Raw genomic sequence first — 25,377 nt, 5'->3', positions numbered from 1 at the left:
GGGATAAAAGCTTATCATATGAGGTATAAACAGTAAACAGCATGATGCAATGATACGAAGGACGTGGCATTTTAATATCAACTTGAAGTCAGTACAAGAGATTACACAAGATGAACATTGATAGCCCAACTTGGGGATATAAAGAAACGTTCTCATTCTACCAGTGTTTTTTTTTTTTTGGTCGGAACATTCTACCAGTTTACATGGTGACAGGAGGTCACTACAACCACCCAAATGAAGAGGAACTTCTTCTTAAGGACTCTTCGAGTTCGGTTTGTTCAGCTCAACCACAATCACGCTGATATTGTCGTGGCTACCTCGAGCCATGGCCAGTTCAGCTAGCACCGCTGCCGCCTCGGCGGCGCAACTTCCTCTCAGCTCCTCGGGGGACCTCGTCTTTATTTGTCCATCGAGGCATCTCCTCACGACCTGGCAGGCGACCTCATTTGAGATCGCATCCCATAAACCATCACTTGCTATCACGAGGAAGTTGTCCAACTCTGTTCTCTTGCTTACCGTGACCTCCGGCTCCGCTATCACGTATGGCTTCAAATAATAGTCTCCTGCAACAAGTAAATGCCACTATCAGACACAGGATACAGCCACCACACAAGAGGTGTTGGTTATTGTTCCCTGTTGGTAATTCAGTCCTCGGCGTTGTTTCAAGTACATATCATATGGCTGCAGTTACCAATTCCAAGGTGCACTCAAACAAATTGTTGCCAAACTAGAATCTCTGCGTAATCGAATACGTTCCCTTCAAGTGCAGAGGTTCGGCAGCACAATTGTACTAATGCTAACCACAAATTCGACTTACTCTGAAGCAATCAATGCAATTGGATGGAAACCAACATAACTTGCACAAATTAAGTATATATTCCTATAAAAGCATCGAATAAAGTCCATCATTAGAGCCATTTGATTGATGAAGTTCTGCGTACCTATTGACCTCGATGTAGCAAGCACGCCGAGGACACGGGATCCATTCCAATCTATGACCCTTCCTCCAGCTGCTTCCACTCTCTCCTTCTCATCTGGCCTGTCAGGCTATTCAGGGGAGTTGTAAGCCATTTTAATCGAAATCCAAGAGGTTTAACCCAAGGTATTACATGCATGACGTGATGTAACTATTTTTGCTTTAGCACCAAGTAATTTATCCTGCTACCGACCTACCATTGGCCACTAATCGAGTATGTATTGTGACAAATGCTCTAAAGATGTTGCTCAAGAAAATTTCCCACAAGTCAAACTGTACCATTTCAATATGAAGACGACTCTATTCGCGTTCACTGGCTGAAGACCTTGTTACTGTTTAAATATCAGAAAATAGACATGTCACTGAAGAAGAGACGGTATCAATATACTGGCAAGAGCTTTAAAAGGTTTGCGTTCATTTTTTAACCCGGTAACATACCATATTGCTATGGGCCGCGTCTAGCTATCACCATTTGTGGCGACTTGAAGTGATTTCAGCAGTGATCTATTGAGAACTGCAGACTGAACAATGCGTGGCTGACCACAAAACATCACAGGGACAAATTCTAGTTCACTGATTACACCAACAGAGTAAAGATGGGCCTCAGCCTGTACATAACGATTAACAAAAACAGAGAATGCCAGAGCGTAGCAAGACCCTGTGAAGCAAGACCCCAAAGTCAAACTAACCTGAATTAGACATTCTAGGAATTTCTTGCACATGCTTTCAAATGAAATAAACACCACAATAAAAATTAAGCACCTTTGAAAGAACACCGAGTGATCTTTTGCAAAAAATTACGCAGAAATGGCACGAAGTAGACAAAAGGGTTGACTCATATAGATCAGATTATTCTAGTCACTTCAAGATTTCTGGCAAAATGTATGAATAAATGAAGTGTCTTTTGGGGTGGGAAGAACAAGAACAGATCCCCTGAGCTACTACAGCTTCACTGGAAACGAACAGAACGAAGTTGAGAGCTCACCTTGTGATCACGAGACAAGGGCACGGCCACTTCGCTGCGAGACAACACCGCTCGCGAATCCCCGCAGTTCGCCACCACAACCTCCTCCAGCCCCACCACCGCCACGACGGCCGTCGACCCTTCCGTCCTCATCGACGAGTCCACTCCCTTCCCTCCAACCTCCTCGTCCATCTTCCCGAAAGATGCCTCCATCACCTTCCTCCACTCGCTCTCTCCAAACCCGTCACGGCAGATGTCATCCCTCCCCTCCATCTCCTTCGCTAGCAGCTTGTGCAGCCGGTCGCGGCAAGCGTTCGCCACGTTCGCGCCGCCGTGCCCGTCGTACACCCCGAAGAAGTCGTACGAGCCCAACTTCCCGGCCGCGGCGCCCGGCGCCACCGTCACCGCGTCCTCCATCGACCTCCGCCTCCCGATCACCGACATCGACCCGTGAGACACGCTCGTCAGGCTCCGCACATCTCCCTCCCCTTCTCCGCCGCCGAGCACCGGCCTCACCGGCCCGTCCTCCTCCGCCGAAACGTCCGGCGCCTTCTTGTTCGAACCATCGGCAGTGGACTCGCGCGAGGTCGGCTCCCGGGCTCCTCTCTTCCTCTTGAGCGCGCATCCGTCCAACGCGAGGAGGCTATCGCGCTCCGGCAGCTTGACGAAGCTCTCCATTCAGCGGAACCCCGACCGCCGTCGAACTCGACCGCAGCGGTCCCAGCTCCTCCGGCGAGCTAGCCGGCGCTTCTTCCGTTTGCTCCGGCGGCGACCACCACCGTCCGTCTCGTTTGGTCTCCTTGCTCAAACTTCGCTTTCGGGGCAATGATGGGAGAAGTGTGACAATGACCGGAGACATTTCGAAGGCTCTTAAGAAGAGGAGAGAGAGAGAGAGAGAGAGAGAGAGGGGGGGGGGGGGGGGACGAACGCGGGCCGTCGGATCCTGCGGGTCCGGTGGGGGAGCTACAGGTGGTGGGCGGCGGGGTATCCCGTGGCCGGCCGAGGCGACGACGTGGACGGCGGAGATGGGGGCGGGGCGGCACGTGGCGCGAGGATTCGACGGGCAGGTGATGATGGGTTCTGTGGCGGGAGCATGGCGGAGTCAGGTGGGCTCGCGGGGCTCGGCGACGTGTGAGGCGGAGAGCCCGGCGGCGGCGGCGACGTGGCGACCGCGAGCGCCAGCGTACGGGGCTGCGTCCGCCCATCTCTCTCTCTCTCTCAATAATAAATATATATTTTTTTTGAACCACCAATAATAAATAATTTCACTGTACCTTCTCTAACTCATATCCTATCCTATCTAATTTTCAATTTTGAGTTTGAAATTTTTTTCAGTTGCACGGAAAATCCATCCGAACTCGGTTGATTGTTCGGACTTATATTGAATGTTGTATTCGATTATATATAAACAGAATATATATATATATATATATATATATATCTCGACAGAACCCCTATTTATATCGAATTTCTTTAATAATTTTTATAATTATAAAATTACATTTATAGGCAATCTTGGGAATAAGTTTCACTGTCTTTTTCCAAGTCATTTATTAAAATAGTGATCTCATTTCTACCATTTCTAGGAAATTCATGAGCCATTATGAGCCACTGGTTATTGAGGCGTACTCCATATACCTATAATTATCAGTTATTTATCAGTTACGACAATAAGCATGCGATTTGATAATGTTATTGTTATTGTTATTGTAATCGGATTATATAAAATGATATACGCTTTTCTCTGGAAATCTAAGTTTTTATTTGAATTTCAAAAAACTACTTAGATCCAAATCTTCATTACATTCTACTCTATGAGATTATAAGTTTAAGTCACGTTGCTGTCATGACAAAATTGTACACTTATGGGTAGAATGAGTATCTACGATTAAAACAAAGCTTTTCGTAGTGGTGGAGAAAATTACCCAATCGATCCTAATCCTATTGTATGTATGTCAATTCAATTTTAAATTATTCAATTTTGCTCAATTTAGTCTTGAACATTTGTACGAAATTCTGATGTAGTCATTCCGGTTAATTTTCGCCAGAAATCGCTGACGTAGCGGTCCAGTTATCGTCAGCCGTCCTAAGTGGCATAACGTTATATCAACAATTTCATATGAAAATTGACTGAAAGGACTATTTGGGACTTCGTACAAAAGTTTAGGACTCCCCTAGTGATGGGTGGAACTCTTTTGGTAACGATAAGCGGGGCAGTTATGGTGATCACCCCTCGCCAGTTGCCATTATATTACTCGTTAAAAAAGAGTCCGAGAGAAATAAGAGGAATTTTATAATTTTTCGTGAGAATGACATGGGGAAATTTTAAAATTCGGCTAATTTTCGTTCCCCGTTTATAGATTTTCCCCCTTCCCTAGTTCTGAACATGACATTAATTTCGAACTTGCTTTGACTAACGTACATTACATGTACTAAGACATTAGTAAAATTATACTCGGGGAGTTAGTTTTGCTTCTTCTATTATTGCCCGACTTGGTTCCGAAAACGTACATTACATGTACTAAAACACGACATTGTTAGGTTTCCCTATGATCGAAAAAGGAAATTACGAAATCATAGACACTCAATGTTGAAGTACGTGTGTGAGTCGTGTTAAAAAAGTTTCACATCGGATAAGCGGTGTGGTGTGGAGTAATTAATATATCAAAGTTGGCCTATAACTCATTGGTTTAAGTTTTTGAGTGAATGTGGGTCCAATTGGATATGTTGACGGGCTAGGACTTGAGCTCCCTCTCGGCGATCTCCCTGGATGAAGGTATCGGGTTTCTGCTGTGTGCTCCCAACAAATGGTATCAGAGTTGATGGTTGATTGGTGGGCCTCCTATATGTTGAGGTGTTTGGTGAATATTTCAAGAAAGAAATTCAATGATCGATGCTCGTTTCAAGTGGAAATTGCCATCACAGTTGGTCTAGCGAGAAGAGACCATGGATAGTTGGTCCGGTGACGCAAGATAGTAGACCATGAGTGATACAATTCCAAGTTAGCAGTTGATGATGGTTGTTGTGCATAGTTGCGGGTGCATTGCAATGACTTGAAGATTCAAGTTGAGATATATTAGTGTGTATGGATATTTGAATTAAGGAGGAGCATATCTAATACTAAGCTGACACGTGAGGGGGAGATTGTTGAAGTACACGTATGAGTCGTGTTAGAAAAGTTTCATATCGGATAAGTGGTGTGGTGTGTAGTAATTAATATATCAAAGGTGGGTCCAATTGGATATGTTGACGAGCTTGGACTTGATCGAAAGTATCGGGTTTTCTGCTGCGTGCTTCCAACAGTCAACACGCCATGTCGGTCATGGGATTGGACTCTTATGCATGTCATCTCATCCAACGGTGACCATGTAGTTTAGATCGAAACCACCTCATGGTTCTCTCGAACTAGAAGGCCGCGCGCATACAAACGCAGGGACTCCTCTCTGTCTGTCTGTCAATCAACTCTAATAAGGAACTCGTGTCCCAGGTTCCGTTCTCTTCCTCTTGTCATGACGTTACTCGATCTCATCATTTGAAGAAAAAGTCCAAACAATAACGACCTTTTGTCATGACGTTACTCGATCTCACCATGCCCAGTGCAGCGGCATTCGACACCGCCCACTTTCTCTCCTGATTTTTCCGTGTGCTCGCACTCGTATTTAACTACCGTTGCGTCTTCCGACCTTTTGCCACTCAAAAGTGACTCGTAGCCCTTTCACTTGTATTTTTCTTCCTTCCTTTGGGCAATCTTACTTTGACGTAAGTCATGAATCTTTCAGTTGAACGAGTGGATTTTGTCGGAGATTTGGCACTACTACACGCCTGTCGGAGTTGTAGGAGCGCCTTCAACTCTGTACTATATACATGTGTAATCTGTTTTTGCCCTAATATGACCACCTAGACGTTTTTCTTTGTTCGAAAAGAATACGTTCCTACTCAGGTCTAACTTTCTTTTTCTCCAAGAAAGTTTAAGCAGATCTTTTGAAGACCTAAGTAGGGGCAGCCGACGTGGATCTCGATCGTCGGCTGCCCCTTTTTAAACTTACGCTGGTCAAAAAACAATCGCGACGCTCATTCTTAAAAAGGGGCAGCCGACGATCGAGAAACGAACCCGCTCGAGGTCAATGCCCAGCATGTTTCGGGCACTCAATATCCAGCTCTCAAAATCGGCAATTGGCGTAGTTGCGTGCATCCAGTTTGAATTACCCCTTTGTCACGGAGCTTGCCGATGCCTGTAAATCTTTCTATAGCCCGTTACAAGTGCAGGAGATGCGCTCGAACAGTTAAAACTTCCTGTTCCTGCAGAAGATGACTTATCCACTCCTTAACTCTCTCGCGTAATGTCTGCTGAATTCCATGCTCTGTTGTCCTCTTTTTCATGAGCCATCCGTCATCCATGAATGGCTCATGGGGCCGTCTTTCTCAATCAAGCATACGGAACGCTTGACCTTTCGAGGGAAGGGGGAGGCTCCTCGGGGTGACTCCACGGAGGCCTCAAGGAGGAAACCGACGAGCCATTTGTCCCCAAGAACAGGACGACGAGTGTCTTGGCTTTCCACGTGATCTCGGAATTTTGTTTGGCTGTCCGCTCTTTTGCATCAGGTGGTCGGTTCCAAAGTGATCCGATTACTACATATGAATTAGGAACCGAACCGGAGCATATTCAGTTTCTTTTTTTCATTTGTCGTTAATGTTCAAGATAAAATTGAAAATGTTTTTGATAATCAATAATCAATGAGTTACGTATAACATTGCAGATTTCACATAATTTTTTTTTAATTTGTGAGCAACTATTATTGTGTTTTGATTTGTTCTTGTCATCTTACTCACATACATAAGTAAACATAGTCGTTAAGAGCTTTCCATTGTGAAATGGGAGATAGATTAGGGTTTTCTATTTTTTTTTACAGATTTTTAAGAAATAAAAAATTGATAAAACTTGGTCCAGTTTGAGTGGTTCGGGTGGGGGGTTTCACAACTGGAATTGAGAATTGGACGGAAATTCACCAATTCCAATTCTATGGAATTGGGAACCGCCTAGAACCGGCTAGTCAGGACGGTTCCTTTCGCTCACCCCTAATTTGCATGTACTTTCGCTTGCTAAATTCAGACGCACAAGTGACCTCGGCCCTTAAAAAATAGATAAATAAATGAATATCCAAGAAGATCACATGTATATAAAGAGAATATATGAGCGTGATGTTTTAACGCCACATGAAATTTAGCGAATGGAGGATTACAGACGCGAAACTTGCCTATGATAACACATTACAATGCTTGGCCTAAAAAGTGAATGGAGACCGCATTCACATTATATAAATCCCGTAAACGAGCGATGTGAGATATTGCTCGATGAGAAATTATTCGGCGAATCTGAGACACCAGATATAGTGGGTTGGGTTCCATTTGAGATGGTGGGATCCGAGTAAGATCCACACAGGCATGTCATATTGAGCTTGATATGAATTTCTCATGAGTCAGACACGAGCCTACTCTTCGTGCAAGGCAACTCTTTTGTCTTGCAATTAAGAAAACTTTACAATCTCCAAATCTCTTTCCTCCCTTTGCCGGCGTCTCCACGTCCCCTCGTCGTTGCCTCGTCCGCCACACCTCTTTGCTTGTCGCTTCAAATATCGCTCTTTGTTGTCGTCAGTTGCATCTTGGTCGTCGAAAATATTATATGCTAATTATCATTTATTGATATGCAAATTAGAAATGAGCAAAAGAAACCACTTGGACTGACCAGTTGTGAGACCAGTTTTATGTCATCAATTATGTTCACATAATGGCCTAGAGGCCTAACCCTGAGATAACTGCTGGGCTAACGAGCTTAACTACCTTGCTTCAAGCCCAAAAGCAATCAAGCTTTACTGTTTTACCTTCCATTTTTTTACCGCTTGACTTGTATTAAGGGGTACTTGGTTGGCAAGACGGTTACAAGTCATCATGAGAAGCATAGACCAACCAAGGAGGAGCCGAAGCTCCCCTGTGTTACTTGGCAGTATTCGGTTGAAGCTAACGTGGAGTTTACCTTCCCCACCCACAGGCCCCTAAGTTCCCTCCCATTTTTTTCTCTTTCCAAGAGAGAAGGAATACGGACAGAATTTACGGGAAGATCCCTTCACCTTACCGGAGAGTTCCTTTCTTTGTCTCTCATTGAGCCTTTTAAGGACCTACTCAGGTCCAAAATCTCAATTCTTGTTTAGATCTAAAGTGGACGAGTTTTAAAAAATATATGTTTTCTTACTATTTAATCGGGAGTAAATAGTTAAATCTTCCAAAAACATATAAATATCGATAATCCATGTCTCTCAATTGTTTTATAAAGTCGAATCCACCCTCGGTAAAAGCTCAACCCCAGTACTCTGTATGATCGTACTCGATTCGATTATCAATTTATGATGATCACGAAAGATAACCCGTACCGGGGGTTCTAATTTGATACAAAATTCAAAAAGAAACTGTGGAAATGTGCGTCATTGATGAGTGTATCCGCAATACCCGTTAAACATACATTGCTCGGAATAATTGAGTCTCTAAGGTATTTACCGTGTAGAGCACGCGAAACCGATTCTTGTACGTTGAAAACTGTAAAATTTCCTTAATTTTGATGGCTAGGGTGCGCACGATAACCATTCTGTTCCGGAATGAGTTCCTGAACCAGAAATAGATTTTTCTATTTCTGGTTCCTGGATGAGTTTCTGAGAAAAAAAACCCGTTTGATAACGACCAAAAATTTCTATTTCTAGAACAGAAACCCGTTTGATAACAGCACAAAATTTCTATTTCCTGAAACAAAAACCCGTTTGATAAACAACAGAAAATTCTATTTCCAGGAACAGAAATCCATTTTTTTAGAAATGGAATAAAAATAATTAAAAAATCTGAAAAATTCATAAAAATCTAAAAAAAAATCAGAAAATCCAAAAAAATTGAAAAATTCCAGAAAAAATCATCAAAATGTCAAGAAAATAAAAAAAAAATTCAGATTTCGGGAAAATAGAAAATTTGTTGAATTTTTTAAAAAAAAAATCAAGAAATCAAAAATTTCTAAACTTCACAGAATTACTTAGAATACTTGTAGCCACCCACTTTGAGTAAAATTTAAATTTTTTGAGGTGCCCAAAAAAATAAAAAAAATTTCAAAATTTCACAAAATGGCTTAGAATATCTTTGGCCACTCACTTTTTGAGTAAATTTTAATTTTTTTGAGATACCCAAAAAAAATTTAAAAAAAATTAAAAATTTCAAAACTTCACAGAATGGCTTAGAATACCTGTGGCCACCCACTTTGAGTGAATTTTTAATTTTTGGAGGTGAAAAAAAAAGCAAAAAATAAAAAATTTCAAAACTTCACAGAATAACTTAGAATATATGTGGCCATCCACTTTGAGTGAAATTTAAATTTTTTTAGGTGAAAAAAAACATAAAAAATCAAAAATTTCAAAACTTCACAGAATGACTTACAATACCTTTAGCCACCCACTTTGAGTAAAATTTAATTATTTTTAGATGCCCAAATGGTATTTTTGATTTTTTTTTTGGTTCCTAAAGAAAATTAAATTTCACTCAAAGTGGATGGCCACATGTATTCTAAACCACTCTGTGAAGTTTTGAAAATTTTTCTTTTTTGCTTATTTTTATTTTTTTTTCGACACCTAAAAAAAATTAAATTTCACTCAAAGTGGGTGGCCACAAGTATTCTAAGCAATTATGTGAAGTTTTTTATTTTTTATTTTTTTTATTATTTTCGGCACCTAAAAAAATTTAAATTTCGCTTAAAGTCGATGACCACAGGTATTCTAAGCCATTTTGTGAAGTTTTGAAATTTTTTATTTTTTTATTTTTTTTTTATTTTTTTCGGCAACTAAAAAAATAAAATTTCGCTCAAAGTGGGTGGCCACAGGTATTTTAAGCCATTCAGTAAAGTTTTGAAATTTTTACTTTTTTGCTTATTTTTATTTTTTTGGCATATAAAAAAATTTAAATTTTGCTCAAAGTGGGTGGCCACAGGTATTTTAAGCTATTCTGTGAAGTTTTGAAATTTTTTATTTTTTTTTATTTTTTTCGGCAACTAAAAAAATTTAAATTTCACTCAAAGTGGATGGCCACAAGTATTCTACGCCATTTTGTGAAGTTTTGAAATTTTTGCTTTTTTGCTTTTTTTTTTATTTTTTTCGGCACCTAAAAAAATAAAATTTCGCTCAAATTGGGTGGCCACAGGTATTCTAAGATATTTTGTGAAGTTTTTAAATTTTAGAATTTTTTATTATTTTTGGCAACTAAAAAAATTAAATTTTGCTCAAAGTGGGTGGCCATAGGTTTTCTAAGCCATTTTGTGAAATTTTTATTTTTTATTATTTTTATTATTTTTATTTTTTTCGGTACCTAAAAAAATTTAAATTTCACTTGAAAGTGGGTAGCCACAGATTCTAAATCATTCTCTTAAGTTTTGAAATTTTTGATTTTTTGCTTTTTTTTCTCACCTCAAAGATCGTGACTTCCATATGAATATGTGTGTTGAAGAAAATGAATTCCTCAGAAATGGTTCTCACTTTTGTTCCAGAAATGAAAAACCAACTTTTTTTTGGTTCTCATTTCTGGTTTCAGAATCAGTTTTGGAAGCAAACTTGTCCCGGAAATAGAAAAATGAAATTGCGTTATCAAATGGGTTTCTGGTCCAAAACTGATTCTAGGAACAAAAAACCAGTTCTGGACAGAACCAGAATGGTTTTCATGCAGCACCTTAACAAATGCGCTTAGGACGCTCCAACAAAATTTCATTAAAAAAAAAAGGTGAAGAATTCTCGTACGTAATTTTGTTTCTGACCGAGGAGAATGACATCCGCCTACCTTCGTGTCTCTGTCGTTCGCTATGACCATATTGTAATGTAGCCTTTACACTTTCAGCAGCTTCCTGTCACTTTCGCTCTTTCCATAGATATCGAATCGAGCCGATCGAGAGAGTCGATCCTCCCGACGGGTCGACATGGAGGAGATCGAGAGCCGGCTCCTGCGCCTCTGCATCGAATCCGCTTGCCGGAGCGGCGACGCCGTCGAGAAGTGGCGGATGCAGCGGCGGACCCTCGAGCGGCTGCCCTCCCCGCTCGCCGACGCCCTCCTCCGCCGCCTCCTGCAGCGCCGCCTTCTCTCGCCGTCGTTGCTCGAGTAAGCCCCCCCCCCCCCCCCCTTCGTCTCCCCGTTGCTCGCCGCGAGATAGCTGTTGTTAAGAGGAGAGGTGTCGGTTTGTTTCTAAATGGTCGATCGAATCTGCGATCTCGCGCGCGAATCGCGTTTCGTGTGTTGCGGTTCTACGTTCGTTGGCGGCGGTGGCTCTAGTTGGTGCGGAGCTGGAAAATTTACCCGTTCTCGTCTAGTTGATGTTGGAGCTGAAAGTAAAGAGAGCAATGCGTGGTGGCCGTACTGTGCTTGTGCTCGTTGACTGGAGATTCTTTGCTTCGAGAAAGTCTCCGGTCTGTTTCGATTTAGCTTTTGAGGAAGAGAAATCGAAGAATGGCGTCGTAGAGATATAAGCTGTCTCTGCTGATTGAATAATCTGCAAATTGCGATCATGCGCTTTGTTCCTTAAATTTGGCTGTTTTAAAAAATGAATGATGTCTCGATTTCGTGTGGTTTATTTGTTTGATATTTGGAGATAAAAGGAAGAGATACCTTGAGTGACGGTGCAGTATAAAGATTGTTCATATGGACTTGAAATCCAGTGCTCAATATTTTTCCAGTTGTCTTATAGTGCACATCTTGTATAAGTAAACTAGTTAGATGTAAAACAAAGGCGAGAGTCGTTATTGGTCCTTTCACTTGATTCTTCTGAGGGAAGCATCGAGCATGTGCTGCACTTCAGTTGGTGAACTTGGGAGGGACGTCGATGATGCTGCACAACTTGCTTCATTGTGATGGAAATGCAAAGAGGTCATTGTATTTGCTGAATTCGTTTCACCTTTTAATGGGCCAGCTCTTTCCAGAACTTGCCAAATGGGTTTTAGAATTAAGTAGTGTTGTTCAATTGCTTGTATTCTTATGTGCCTGCTTCAGTAAGCCTTTTCAAATTTTTAGTGTGAGCTCTTGCAACAGGGTCATTTCTGTATCCTTTATTATTTTAATTTCTCGAATGACAAAGGAAGAGAGAGTAAAAGGAATAAATGGTAATTAAATACCGTATAACAATGTGGTTCACCTGAGTATGAAAAGTAAGTGGAAGAGTCCAAGCATATTATCGGGGAAGTGTAGTAACATTATGTGTTATTCACTTGGTTTGAGCACATGAATGGCTTTTCCGCAATCTGATATGTGGTCTTCATGTTCTAATGTAATTTCTTCCATGCTAGTCTAGGCCATCTGCCAAACTGAACTTGCTTCAACAGGGTATTCAAAAGCTGTGTCGAGGAGGTTGATTTAAGAGGGGAGATCTCTGTGGATGCAGAATGGATGGCATACTTGGGAGGATTCCGTTACTTGCGCTGTTTGAATGTTGCAGATTGCCATAGAATTACCAGTTCTGCTCTTTGGGCCATTTCAGGTTTGCTCAAGATCATTTTTATGTTATCCTTGTGGGCCATCCTCAAGATCATTTCTATTTAATAGGTCTTATTACATCACAAAATGCTTAGAATGATGGCACCGAAACTTTGCATATAAGGAAGTGGAGGCATCGGACCTTTAGTTTGAGTAGTCATGTCAATTCACATGTTCTGATTTTCCTGAGCATCTTTCTGCCTTTTACTTGATCATTGATACCCCGTTTCTCTCTGTTAGAGTAATTAAATATTAAATTATGCCTTTATCTAATAGCTTAAGCTTTTATAACAGTTAGCAGTGGTCCCATAGAATCTTACATGGTATCAGAGCTGGAGGTCCTGAGTTCAAATCTTTCCAAGCCCCATTTGCCTCCCCAATTAAATATGTCCACGCTTAGTACTAGGCAAAAGACTAGGCTAAGCGTGAGAGGGAGTGTTAGAATAATTAAATATTAAACCACGCCTTCATCTGATAGCTTAAGCTTTTAGAATAGTTGGCAGTGGTTTTACAGAATCTTACACTCTCTAGAAATTTAGCAATTGCAATCAAGCTTATTGTCCACTTCTTTTGGTTCAAGGAATGGCTAATTTGAAGGAGGTGGACCTCTCCAGATGTGTGAAGGTCACCGATGCTGGCATTCGGCATCTTCTGTCTATATCCACTCTGGAAAAGCTGAGGATCTCAGAAACTGGTGTCACGGCAGATGGTATCGCACTTTTGGCTTCCCTTTCAAACTTGTCAACGTTGGACTTGGGTGGCTTGCCTGTCAATGACAAGGCTTTGAATTCGCTTCAGGTACTTTTTTTTTTCTTGAATTCGTTGTCCTCGGAATTTTTGCTTACTCTCTGTTTCTTCTGTCAGTTATCCTTGTTTTCTAGGTTATTGGGAGGAAATAGCATAATAAATCTGATTGGATTGAAATCAGCCAATTTATCCATCTGGGCCTTTTGTCGATCATCAAGGATCGACTCTGTGAAATTCTCCATCGCATGAACTCTTTAGAATTTGCTGTTACTTGAGTTGATTTTAAATATTGTTGGCAAGTCTTTGTCAGCTGGTATTACTGCTTTGGTAGTACTTTGCTACTATTCTGCGATTTTATATTGTCATACATCCTGTTTTTTAGGTACTGACCAAACTCCAGCATCTTGATCTCTGGGGAAGCGACTTATCAGACAATGGTGTCATTCTTCTTGAAAAATTCCCTAAATTGAGTTTCCTGAGTTTGGCGTGGACCAAGGTGACGACATTGCCAAACCTGTCCTCTCTTGAATGCCTTAACATGAGTAACTGCACAATTAAATCCATCCTTGGAGGAACTGGTGATAAAGCCCCTCTAGTAAAGCTCCAAATTGCTGGAGCTACATTGCCAAATGAGGCCGAAGCCTTCATGCATCTTGAACCAAGCTTCTTGACCTTTCTAGATGCTTCTCAGACTCGGATTCCCAGATTTTACTTCCTATCTTCCATGAAATCACTGGAGTGGTTGGACCTCAGTTCTAGTGGAATTGGAGATGATTCAGTTGAACTAATTGCTCAGATAGGAGGCAACCTGAGGAATTTGAATCTCAACAACACAGGAGTGACTTCTTCCGGTGTGGGTATCCTGGCAGGATTTGTTCCAAATCTTGAGATTTTCTCACTTTCTCATACATCAGTTGATGATATTGCTATTGCCTATATCAGCGTGATACCTAAATTGAGGGCTATTGACTTAAGCCACACAAGGGTTAAAGGTACTTCTCTTGGACCCAATCATATAAGGTTGTTCTATTTGATGTATCTGATATGCTATTATGCAGACATTCCATAAGACACAGCAAGCAAATAGTCTCAATTCTCTTTAGTCTGCATTGACATATTACTATGTCACAACATCTTAAACAAATGTATTAGGGACAAGGGGAAAGAACCTTTAGATCAGATTCTTTAATATGAGTAACCTGACAAGTGAAATGAAGGAGATTGTCCAATGTTTCTGCTATTACCTATTTTCAGTTTAAGTTCTGAATGAAAATGGATACCAGGGAAAAATTCAGACTTGACCTTTCTGATATTTTCAAGGAATTGTAAATGAGTTGAGCAGTGTAGTGCTTGACTACAAGCGAGCCAGAGAGGACTTTGGTTGTCCGAAGGTCCAAAACAGCGCATTCCGTGCTGAATGCTTCTGTTTTTTCCTCCAGACTAGCATAGCAATGGCCTGCAAATTAGTTTTTATCTCTTGTTGCGAAGTTCACATCAAAGCCAATGCTGCTGATGAATGGCGTCTAGTATTTACGACTCTTGCTTTCTCTTCAGGGATGTAAAAACCCATCGATCAAAAATCTCGTTTCCAAATTCTCTTGGTGGAGAAAATGTCTCATTTGACTCCTATTCTCCGCTCGCATTAATTTCCAAATTTTGTTTAGAGCCAAATGAAGCTGTGAATTGATAATGTGCTGGCTAACTGTTGTATGTTTTTTGAAATATCAGGTTTCATCAACTACGGAAATGCTGAACCAGATAAGGTTTATTCTTTGACGGCTCTGCAAAGTCTTCGTTTAGAAAGGTTAAATTTGGAGCAGATCCATGTCCAGGATGATGCTCTGTGCTCTTTACTGGACTTTCCAGAGTTGAGGCACTTGTTCCTTCAAAGTGCCTACCTTACCGACTTGTCCCTTCACCACTGGTCATCCCTCCGTTGCCTAAAAACCCTCGGCTTTCGTGATGCCGTGCTGACAAATAACGGGCTTGATTCATTCAAACCTCCGGCATCACTGGAACTGTTGGATCTGAGGGGTTGCTGGCTTTTAACCGAGGATGCCATATTGCTATTTCATAGAAAACATCCGCAGCTCGAGTTGAAGCATGAACTTATTCATATCTCAGCTTCAGACCATCCCCCCTCTAATTTTCCATCTAAATCACAGTTTAATAGAAGAACTCCTCCAGTGAATATTAATTCGGAAAAGCTGTGCTTGTCCCCAACCTTTGTTGGTGAGCCTTTCCTCTCGGACTGAATAAAGCTTTTTCTTGAATCTTTATGGTTTTAGTATCTATATCTGACTTATTTTATTTTATTTTTTGATCTGTTTCTCAACAGATCAAAGGTTGAAATATAACAGAGAAGAGTTACTAGCATTGCGGTACTCATCTCTATCTCTCCCACTGAATCATAGAGACGGGGCAATTTTCAAGCTGCCGATGGATTGAAGCCTAGATCGTCACCCTCGACTGCTGTCATTCCTTCACGAAATCGTAGAAACATCTTCAGTAACAGAGATGAAATCGACAAAATTCCAGGGTCCCCATTTGCTCGAAGTGTCTATGCGTGTAATTTTGGCCTTTGTGATTTGATACCGAGTAAAAAACAAGAGGAGAAAGATCAATGGTTCCCCCAGCGTTTCGGCAATGAAAAGTTAAGAATGCCGAATGGCATGGTCATTCTAATTGTGCTCGTTCGTTTATTTATTTATTTGTTTGCTTTCGCTATAGCTTATTTGGATTATTGATGCCGCTTCCTCTTCTAGGGAAGCACCAACTTTCAGACAGATTTACCGTTCATTTTTTTGCTTAAAGACAGATTTACTTAATTAGCTGTTGTTACTGGATTAACCCTGAAAGAGAGCTATGCAAGATTATGACACGGGCTCTGTTAACCATATACGGTAATTTTCGATGCATTGAGTACATATAACACGCGAATGGCTGCATTAAAAAGAACAATCTTACCTTATTCAATTGCTCAACAGATTTCTCAAGACACTTTCAACCTAATCCTTACAATATATAAGAGGCATATTGTAAAAAAATGCCATCATGGCTCCTGTTAAGAAGTCATTTAAAGATGCATCTAATCCATACTTCAAATATCGAAACATTCTTATCAAGTATGCTTAATAATATTCGTTAACAAGACATGTAAGAAAATCGGGTCACCCATTAGACACTAGCTTTCGGACGAAAATTTGGAAAGCAAAAGCCTTCATTATTTGCTGGATCAATGAAGCATTTGTCCACCAAATATCAAATGATCTGTTAAGCCGTCGCCACTGAAATGATAAAAGTATACAGTACTAGAGGCGGATTCAAAATCGCTCTGTTCCTCGCTCTCTGCTTTAACCCAATGATTAAACAACCTTCATCAGGAAGAATACAGACTTCATACATCGATGTGTGCATCAGATTATTCAGCGGAACCGCCAAAATTTTCTATTGGCACTCACAACAAAGGCCAAGGCGGTTATTCTAACAAAGAATCAAATACATAGGGGACCCAGTATCCTCTCAACTCTCTTTTTTAATGCCATCCGGTGGCGGACTGGCGGCGTCACTGTATTCTGTAATCTATGTTAAAAAGTAGGAAAAGTCCGAAGAATTTAACACCGCTCAGCACCTCCTAATAATAGATAAAAAGGGTCTACTACGAGTAAATTGAAAATATCTTCACCTTTTCTTGCTTTTCTTTCGTCCCTTCACCTCTTTCTCCAGACTCCTGAGCCTATGACTAAGTACCGAAGAAGAAGATATCCTTCTGTCGTTGAACTTGGATGGTTGAGCAGGTGCAGAGTTAGGTTCCTGCACTGCAGAAGTTGGTTGTTTGAGTGCCGAGAATACAGAGAAGACAGGTTGTTCCGGGGCGGGTTGTTTCGAAGCCACGGGCAACTCCGGGACACCCACAATCTTCTTCAGGTTTGTATGTTTGAGCACTGAAATGATTGTTCACATGGTCAGACGCTTAGGGACAAATTAAAAGCAAAAAGGAACCGGTGTCAGAAGTAGCTCAATTATTTGCTTAATGTTTTAGATGCAGAGGGGACTTACCAAGTCCATACAGGAGAGAGAAAAAGTTGGTGGTTATCCAGTAACAAAAGATGGCCTGCAAATTAAAAGTATCGTCCATCGGGATAAATGTTTGTTTCCATCTGAAATCACTAGAAACTTATCTGTCGGAGTGTTCAAAGTATCTTGAGACAACAGGAAACAAGAAAACCAGAAAAAGCAGATGTAGTGCCTGTTCCGCCCATATACAACCATCAATTTCCAAGGAAGATGCATGCGTAAATGCATTCCTGAATCACATTAAAATTGTTTTCAAAATTTGATTCTAAGATGAGGTGACATAAGGCCCACATGCTAAATTAGTTAACATAATCTTGTCACTATCCATGCGATTATGGCTCTGTATGCTTTAAAAAATTCATGGGGTCTCCAGTATCTATATTTGCAGGTTAGTCCAAATAAGACAGTCTGCAGAAATAACTGAAAACGCCATAAAGGTGACAACCTCATCACTTATGTTTTTAAAGCCCATACTCTCTTTTAGGGGAAAAGGAAATAATTTCAACTTTCAGACGCTCCTACATCACAGTGCAGACAACTCAGTATGAAATGCAGATGAATCAGTTTAGCAATGAAAAAGAAAACTCAACAAAATGACAACACATTATGCAATCAGTATCTCTCTTTCCACATATGAAAATATTTAACAAGTATCAGGATCTTAACACCAAAAGCAGGAGTTTTACCTTTGGGAAAGAAGCTGTAAATGGAACAGTGAGAACAGCAAAGGCCCTAAAAACATTCTTCATTGTACCAGCCATGGGGTTTCCTTCCATGCCTTCCTGCGTGTTGGACTGAAGAAAGGCTGGGTTAGTAGGCCAAGAGCCAGCTATTCAAAACACTTAACACAAAAAATGAGAAGTGAGAAGGAAAGAATCTAAAGCAACGATAAGACCATGTAAACTTCGCATTCAGTATGAGAAAAAGGTGGATTTCATGTTTGAGTTAGACCAGCTACTTGCACGATGGAATGTGCATAAGATATAGCTTAATAAAGGCACAATGCAATAGCATAATTAACTCGTGAGGTGTGTGTGCATACATGAATGTTTGTGCCATGAGAGAGAGAGAGAGAGAGAGAGAGAGAGAGAGAGAGAGAGAGAGAGAGAGAGAGAGAGAGAGAGAGAGTGTCCTCATTGAAGCAAATGAAGGACATTTCATGGAAAAAGGTGATAGAAGGCAACATTTTGCTCTAAATCCATGCTAAACCAATATACCTCCACGGTAATCAAGAATGTTAATCCTGTCAAAACTGGAAAGATATATAAAGTATCTGGGGTAGTGAGGTCTGTGAACCAGTATGCTCCACCACTTTTGAACGATGGAACTTTTTCTGCCATGTTTGATACCTACAAAAAGGAGGAATCTGTATTCTAAACATTGATGCAAAGGGAAAGGTGAGAGATAACTGAAAAGCAACTAAGCCATAATTCAAGAAAAAGCGGTTGTTGTCTTACAGCAAGGAAGAAACTGATGAAAATAGGGCCTTGGATAAACAGTCCCTTCAGTGGTGTAAATGGACTAACGCCACTTCTGCAAAGTTGTAAGTAAGAAGTCATGGTTATAGACTTCAGTTCACTAAAAGGATGATCCACGTTTCAGAAATTTAAGGGGACACTTTTCCACATAATTTACAATCAAGCAAGATCCCTTGTTCTACTGACTCACTTAATCTAGTATCTGAGACTTTATATTGATCTTTAGAACATACACAGGCGAATTGAGCAGCCTATGCTTTAGAAAGAAAAACAGTGGGTAATCTTTTATCAAGAGGCATTTCTAAGAACTGACTCTCCATTTTCAGGAAGTAATCTATGCTTTAAGAAAGCTTCTCAACTATGCAAATGAATCAGTAATCTTAAGAACGAGAGGAGAAGTTGCCGAAAAGAAGTTGTTAAATGGCAGACTTGATGAACAGGACTTTTCAAAATACACATATAATCCTCCAAGCAATCTACTCTTTGACATACTGACTTGCTTAATACCTAATCCAGTACAGGTACTCGAGTTCTGAGAGTAGACTGCGCAAACATTTTTTGTCTAAGCTGAACAATGTATCCAATTGAAAGTCTTTTTGATCCATTATTAATGGATAATACAGCTTCCACATTTCTAAGTTTTCACTAACAGCATATTGATGTACTCTAGGGAGACTGTTGCTCAAAATATTGGAGCCTCGTAGAGGCCATCGTGGTCGGTGAAGAGTTGAAAGAAAGGGCTACATTGTCAAGCAAACAGGGAGGGAATAAATAGTGAAGCTTTTGCGGATGATGAAATGACTCTCGCTATTGTAATGGATCATGAGGATGATGATGATAATGACGCTAATGTAATTTATTAGGTTTTCCATAGCATACAATTTGGCCGGGAAATGTATACCCTTTTATCCTGCAAGTTAATTTTTAGTATATTATCCTGCAAGTTTAGAGGGTAGAAAATCTTGCTGCTTACTGAAGCAGAGAATTAAATAATTGCGAGAAGAAAAACCAGTGCACTTTTCAAAATACACCAGCCACCATCCTAGAAGACTTTTTGAGTCTTAGCAATTTTCACATGAAATGAGTTTCTTTGTCCTCAATCTTTTTCTACACATAAAACATTACTATGAGGATGAATGGCAGCAAAGCAACTAATACTAGTGGTCTGGCATGGGCACAAAAGGGTTTCTTACTCATTGAACAATTGCTTCATCTTTCTCTGACCTTCAGCCACAGCAATTGGATCCATACCCTAAAAGACATGAGGAAGATAAGTACATAACTTTCACCTAAAACAAACCCTTGAATTTTGTTTGGATAAAAAGAAAACCCATCCATTCTTGACAATTGCCGTAATGTCCAGTCATATAAAATAACACATGAAACATTCACATACACATGTAGGGCTACCCAAATGTCAATCTCCAGAGTTGAGAAAATCAAGGATTTTGCCCCAGATAGGAAAAACGGCAGTCTTAGGTAGCTCATCAAGCTAAACTCTTTAAAGAAATCATACACACACACTACAGCATATGTAGACATGCAGTCTGCTTATTGGGAGCCAGTCATGCCATGCTAGACGAAGATCTTGAACTTAATTGACAAGTAAGGATATGAAAGGCAAGGAAGGAGGAGACATCTCAAACAGGAGCTCCTCGACAGAGCTTCATGCGTTTCGTGCTTGCGACAACTTTGGGGGCGCACAAGTAGAAATTCACACGCAGATCCGGCAAACAGTGGAAATTCAAGCCCAAGTAGAATATTGCAGCAATACATGTCCTAACAAGACAAAAACAGCTGCATCTTGGAACATGGGTAAAATGTCAAGCAGGATACATGACCGCCAGTCATACCTTTGCATCCATTTCTGCTTTTATCTCCTCCATGCGTGGCTTAATTATCTACAGAAAATGAAAGATAACATCAACTATAAAGGACATGGATCCGTATGCAATAAAGCAGGAAACAATTCAAAAAACATATCTGGCCATCTGCACCATGAGATTGCAAAAGGCAGCTCATTGATCTAGCACTAAAATTCAAAGTGTGCTAATGGAAATTAAAACACCTTGAAAGAAAACCAATAATTTCAACCATTGCAATTCCAGAAAAATGGACAATTGTCAACAATTGCAATTTACGAGAAAATAAAGTCATAATCCTTACTCTATGTTATATTGGCAAACGTTTTAAACAAAATTTGTAAGGTGAATATAAGAACAGCTATTAAATCTTTTCTCTTTGCTGCGAAAATCTTGTTGGATAATGGTAAAAGTACAAATTTCATTGCTTCCAATTGTCACACAGATAGCAAGTTCCTTATATTCTGATTCTCACAAACATAAGATGATGCCGAGCTTTTTATAATCACATACTTCCTTTTGGAGTAACAGCAACATAAGTAACCAACTAGGGGATAAGTACACAAGATATATCAATGGCTATGAGTATTAACGACATATTGCCAATAAGAAAGCCCTTGGCTTAAAAAAAGTCATTATGGTCTAGAATAACAAAGGGATCCCCTCTGCTGTCATATCGATGATAATAAATAATATATTCATCTAAAGTGCAGCAGATTAGTAGCCTATAATTGAAAGTCTTGAGTGTAAGGGCAGCTGATGAAACAGAAGCTAATGCCGTATGTATGACAGAGGTGGAGCAGTTATACTGGTATTGATTGAGAAAGACTAAAAAGTACTATATCAGGAACGATTCAAACATCCTAAGGCATAAAGAAAAAACACATTGCCAATTGCATCTACATAGTTGGGCCGAAATATGAGCAGGTTATAAAATGCTTAAATCCCTTAAATTTGGTAGATTCAGCACCCTAGAAGTCTTACTCATCGGCAGTTAAAAATAACGTCAAGTCATCTGAGTGATGGACTGAAATGAACTACGGCTGAATCACTGAACAGCAAATCAGACATGATTAACTGGCTAGTCAAATGTTCATCCGTGTAGTGTAGTATCATATCTTAAGCATCGAGCAGAAGATTCTCATTTTTAATAGATGAAATGCAACAGTCTCAATAGGCAATTACACCAAGCATTGCATGTCTTTGTTTACTAAGAACATAACATGGAAAATGTAGCAGTAGAAGTCCAACTTACAGAAAGTTTGGTAGTAGATTTCAGTTGATTTATCATAAGAGGAACTGTTGCAGTTCGAATCAAGAGAGTTGTCACCACAATGGAAGCCCACCTGAAAGATACATGCAAGATATTGTAAAAACTGCCTCATAATATCATTCGTATTTGAAAGTGGATGCTCCCCTTTTGAAAAGACAAATCCTAGCTTTATACATAGAATACTAACTAGTCAAGTATCAATAATTGCTGCCTTCGATAGCTTTAACAAGCAATCAACACCATCTAAAGGCACAGCAATTACAAATTTTTCCATGCAGGGAAAGTCAAACACTAAAGATACAAGGCTTTGTCGGTTTATCTAACAGGATTTTGAACACACCATTAAAAGTGATATATGATTTTCTAAATATGTAATCCCATTGCATTTGATTGAACTGTATCTGTTTCTTCGAAGAAAACATCTGGATGAGATGCCACTTTACATCATTAGAGATTTACCGACGTGTCCAAGATAACAAATACCAGGAAATAAATTATCCATCCATACCAGTTGAAGCCAGTGAACTGGTGCACATAGTCGATCAAATACTGCAAGGCCATCACAGGCAAGTAGGAATCTGCAGCTGCTATAGCTACTTCACTAACAGCAGGTGCCTGGGAAGCAACTGCCTGTACTGTAGTATCTGTAATGACTTCCGCTACGTCACTTATAAGTTCAATCTTATCTGCGCTTTCACCAACTGCGGTTGACATGTACCGATGGAAAGAAGACCCCATGCTTGGTGAAAACAAGAGACTTGAGCGAGTTGATAATGAACCACTCTTGAAAAAGGGCCCGGATACAGCTGACTTATTGACGTTACTTGCAAAGGACCTCCGTTGGGAAACATCCTTTAGCATCCGTTGATTTGGATCGACATCAAGCCTGTTACCTCCATGATCCTCATCGCGCTGAGGAATATAGGTAAATGATGCGCGATACCTTTGAGCAATAAGGCCTGATCGCTTACAGAGGCTCTGTCTAAAGGCCATTGGCAATAGGAGTGCACTCTCCCTAACACAAAAGAGTCCATGTATCAAATTGCAGATCGGATAACATAGCCGCACTGACATACCAGTATAAATGTGCTAAGGACACATAGGCACAACGAAGCATCAACCACCCACTTACTAAAAGGAGCTCAGAATCACTACCAAACCCACGTAAGCTGGTGGGTCTGCCAGATGTTCGACAAAATTCCCCACCAGATCTTCTGCCGCGTGCTCTTAGCTACAGCACGTACAGAAACAAACCGAGAGAAAACACGATTCCGTATAACATCAGCAAAAGCGCACAACTTTTGAGTAAATAATGCAGCGAGAGAAAAACATAACATTTCCCGCGGTACCTAGAACGGGAAAAAGCGCGAGAAGATTTACTGGAACGCGAACTGTTTCGCGCGCCATTCACTTCGCGAGCTCAAATTCGAAGCACTCATGGCCTCAGCGACCAACACTGCCCGCACCCAGAAACCCCCGCATAAATCTCACCAAAGGGGAGCGCGAAAAAAGGCTTGCTTGGACGAACGTACCGTCGAACAATTCCAGCTTGCCGGAAAATCAATGTCCGGCGATCCGCCGGAACTCGCTTCGGTGATGTGAAGCGAGGAGGAGCTGATCGATCGACCGGGACCTGAGATGCGCAGAGAGACAGACAGCAACTGCGTCGTCGTCTCTCCGACTAGGTTGAGAAAACCCACGTGGCAGCCCCCTGCGTTCGAGGCGTTCGCATGAACAAGAGCTTGGGCTTTGAGATGCTGACGATGATGTCTCGAAGAGAGATCTCCATTGGGCCCTTCAGGATTGGGCTCAAGTTGACTGGGCCGTGTCACTTGTGCCCACTGTTTAAAAAAAGGAGCTCCGACCTCGTATCCCGAATGATAAACTGTGATTGGCTGTCGCGAAATCAAAATTTAAGAGTCGGGATAACGTATAAGTGACTCGTGAAACGTTCGCCACGTACCGAGAACGAGTCAAGTGGCTCGTTCTCGGGTAGGTTCCCGGTTCTGATCCATATCCAAACGATTTGTATCGGGGAATGTGGCTAGAGATGCGAGCGAGTCAAACTACTTCTTGTGAGCTACTCGTGCTAGCCGATCTCAAGTACAGCTACTTGAGATCGGCTTGCGTTTTTTCGAGAGTCTAGTTTGAGCTCGAAGGTAATTGACTCGGCCGGCTTGCGAGCCTGATCGAGTATGTTGTTTTTTACATAGATATCATTTTCGTTTGAAATGATGTTTAGTACTTATAAAATTACTTTTTTTTTATATGTGACCTTAGATGCAATTTCAAACACAAACAAAAAGGGCTAGTTGAAGTATTTCGAGCCGAGCCGAATTCGACCGAGCCGGGAAAATCGAGTATGATGAGTTTTATATACTTGAAATCGAGTCGAGTTTGAGTTTGAGTATGTCGAGATTTGTAACGAGTTGAGTTCGAGCAGGGAAAAAAGTATCCGATAAAGATTGAGTGGAGTTTCCAATTCATGATTCGAGTAAAGCTTGAGCCGAGCACTATGCGAAGAATGCTAATAATCAATTTGTCCGATGGACTAATCATAGTGATAAATCAATCTCACCTAGGCGGTACATGGCGGGACGAAATCCTACTTGATTGGATGGAATTTAGGAAAAAAATAATAATTTGATGTATAAGTTAAACTTCATTAATTTGAAATAGCATGGAAAATTATTAAAAGAGTACTAAATTTATTGTAATTGTGCCAATTCGGTCCTAAACCTTTTATTTGCCAATTAAGTCCTTAACCTTTTTTATATGTGTCAATTCAGTCAATTCGGCCAATTTTGGCCCGAAAATCTCTAACATGAACGCCGGCCGTCTTACGTGATGTGGCTGGCGCTGACATGGACAATTTTCAATAATATTTTAATATATATATTTTTATCTTTTGCTTTCCTTTTCTTTTCTTCCCTTCTTCCTCTGGCTGATCGGCAGACCTCGGCGACTGGCCAGAACGGTGTCACTAGATCTGACGAGAAAGCTCCTCACCGGCCACTAGCGTCGCCAAATCTGGCAAGAAGGCTTGCTGCTAAAGCTTTCTAGGGACCATTAGTGAACCCTGTAGTTGAGAAAACTTATCATCATCGATGGTCATTTCGTGTCTAGAGGCCTTAGTAAACAACATAAACTGACCTTGGAACCGAATTGTTGTGTCTAGGGACTGTTCATCCTGTTCTCAAAGCAATGCACCTATTCATTGCTTAGAAGAAGAAGATTTTGTTTAGTGGTGCAAACATGGTGTTCAGTATATTGTGGATCGGCCAGTGTAGAGTCACATCATCATGCAACTCTAATCCCCAAAGGTCACCGCAATTTTCTCAAAAGAAGGGTAAGCACAACAATTTTGCGAAATTCGCCTGGACCCATTTTGATAGAAGAAATAAGCTTGTAGATAACTAAACTCTCAAGGAACGATAATACAACAAACGATTGATTGACACGACCCT

General features: G+C 40.7%; 3 protein-coding genes across 4 annotated transcripts; 1 reads left to right on the top strand and 2 right to left on the bottom strand.

Moving 5' to 3' along the window:
- Positions 1-50: 50 nt before the first annotated feature.
- On the bottom strand, positions 51-2,832 carry LOC115688471 (probable protein phosphatase 2C 8). Its single transcript, XM_030614296.2, has 3 exons — positions 1,962-2,832; positions 942-1,047; positions 51-563 (listed from the first exon to the last, which is right to left on the bottom strand). Exons 1-3 carry the CDS (start codon positions 2,616-2,618, stop codon positions 253-255), a joined length of 1,074 nt encoding a protein of 357 aa, XP_030470156.2. The 5' UTR covers positions 2,619-2,832; the 3' UTR covers positions 51-252.
- An 8,010-nt stretch (positions 2,833-10,842) lies between these two features.
- LOC115688468 (uncharacterized) lies at positions 10,843-16,101 on the top strand. 2 transcript variants are annotated; one of them, XM_030614292.2, is made up of 6 exons: positions 10,843-11,108; positions 12,323-12,477; positions 13,054-13,271; positions 13,603-14,212; positions 14,949-15,452; positions 15,559-16,101. In XM_030614292.2, exons 1-6 carry the CDS (start codon positions 10,930-10,932, stop codon positions 15,666-15,668), a joined length of 1,776 nt encoding a protein of 591 aa, XP_030470152.1. In that variant the 5' UTR covers positions 10,843-10,929; the 3' UTR covers positions 15,669-16,101. The 2 variants fall into 2 exon arrangements, with proteins under 2 accessions (XP_030470152.1, XP_030470153.1); XM_030614293.2 differs by having other exon boundaries at positions 10,968-11,108; positions 12,292-12,477.
- Positions 16,102-16,542: 441 nt separating this feature from the next.
- LOC115688469 (mitochondrial inner membrane protein OXA1) lies at positions 16,543-23,618 on the bottom strand. The gene is made up of 10 exons (XM_030614294.2): positions 23,443-23,618; positions 22,419-22,925; positions 21,893-21,983; positions 20,629-20,676; positions 19,969-20,027; positions 18,755-18,830; positions 18,515-18,646; positions 17,984-18,091; positions 17,280-17,334; positions 16,543-17,164 (listed from the first exon to the last, which is right to left on the bottom strand). Exons 2-10 carry the CDS (start codon positions 22,901-22,903, stop codon positions 16,902-16,904), a joined length of 1,317 nt encoding a protein of 438 aa, XP_030470154.1. The 5' UTR covers positions 22,904-22,925; positions 23,443-23,618; the 3' UTR covers positions 16,543-16,901.
- Positions 23,619-25,377: the final 1,759 nt, after the last annotated feature.

The sequence above is a fragment of the Syzygium oleosum genome, unplaced genomic scaffold (genome assembly GCF_021117445.2).
Source record: "Syzygium oleosum isolate NSW1041296 unplaced genomic scaffold, Sole_v2.1 Sole_v2.14, whole genome shotgun sequence".
Taxonomy (NCBI): domain Eukaryota; kingdom Viridiplantae; phylum Streptophyta; class Magnoliopsida; order Myrtales; family Myrtaceae; genus Syzygium; species Syzygium oleosum.
Note: the sequence above shows the minus strand (reverse complement) of the source record. Positions and strands in the feature narration are given on the sequence as shown.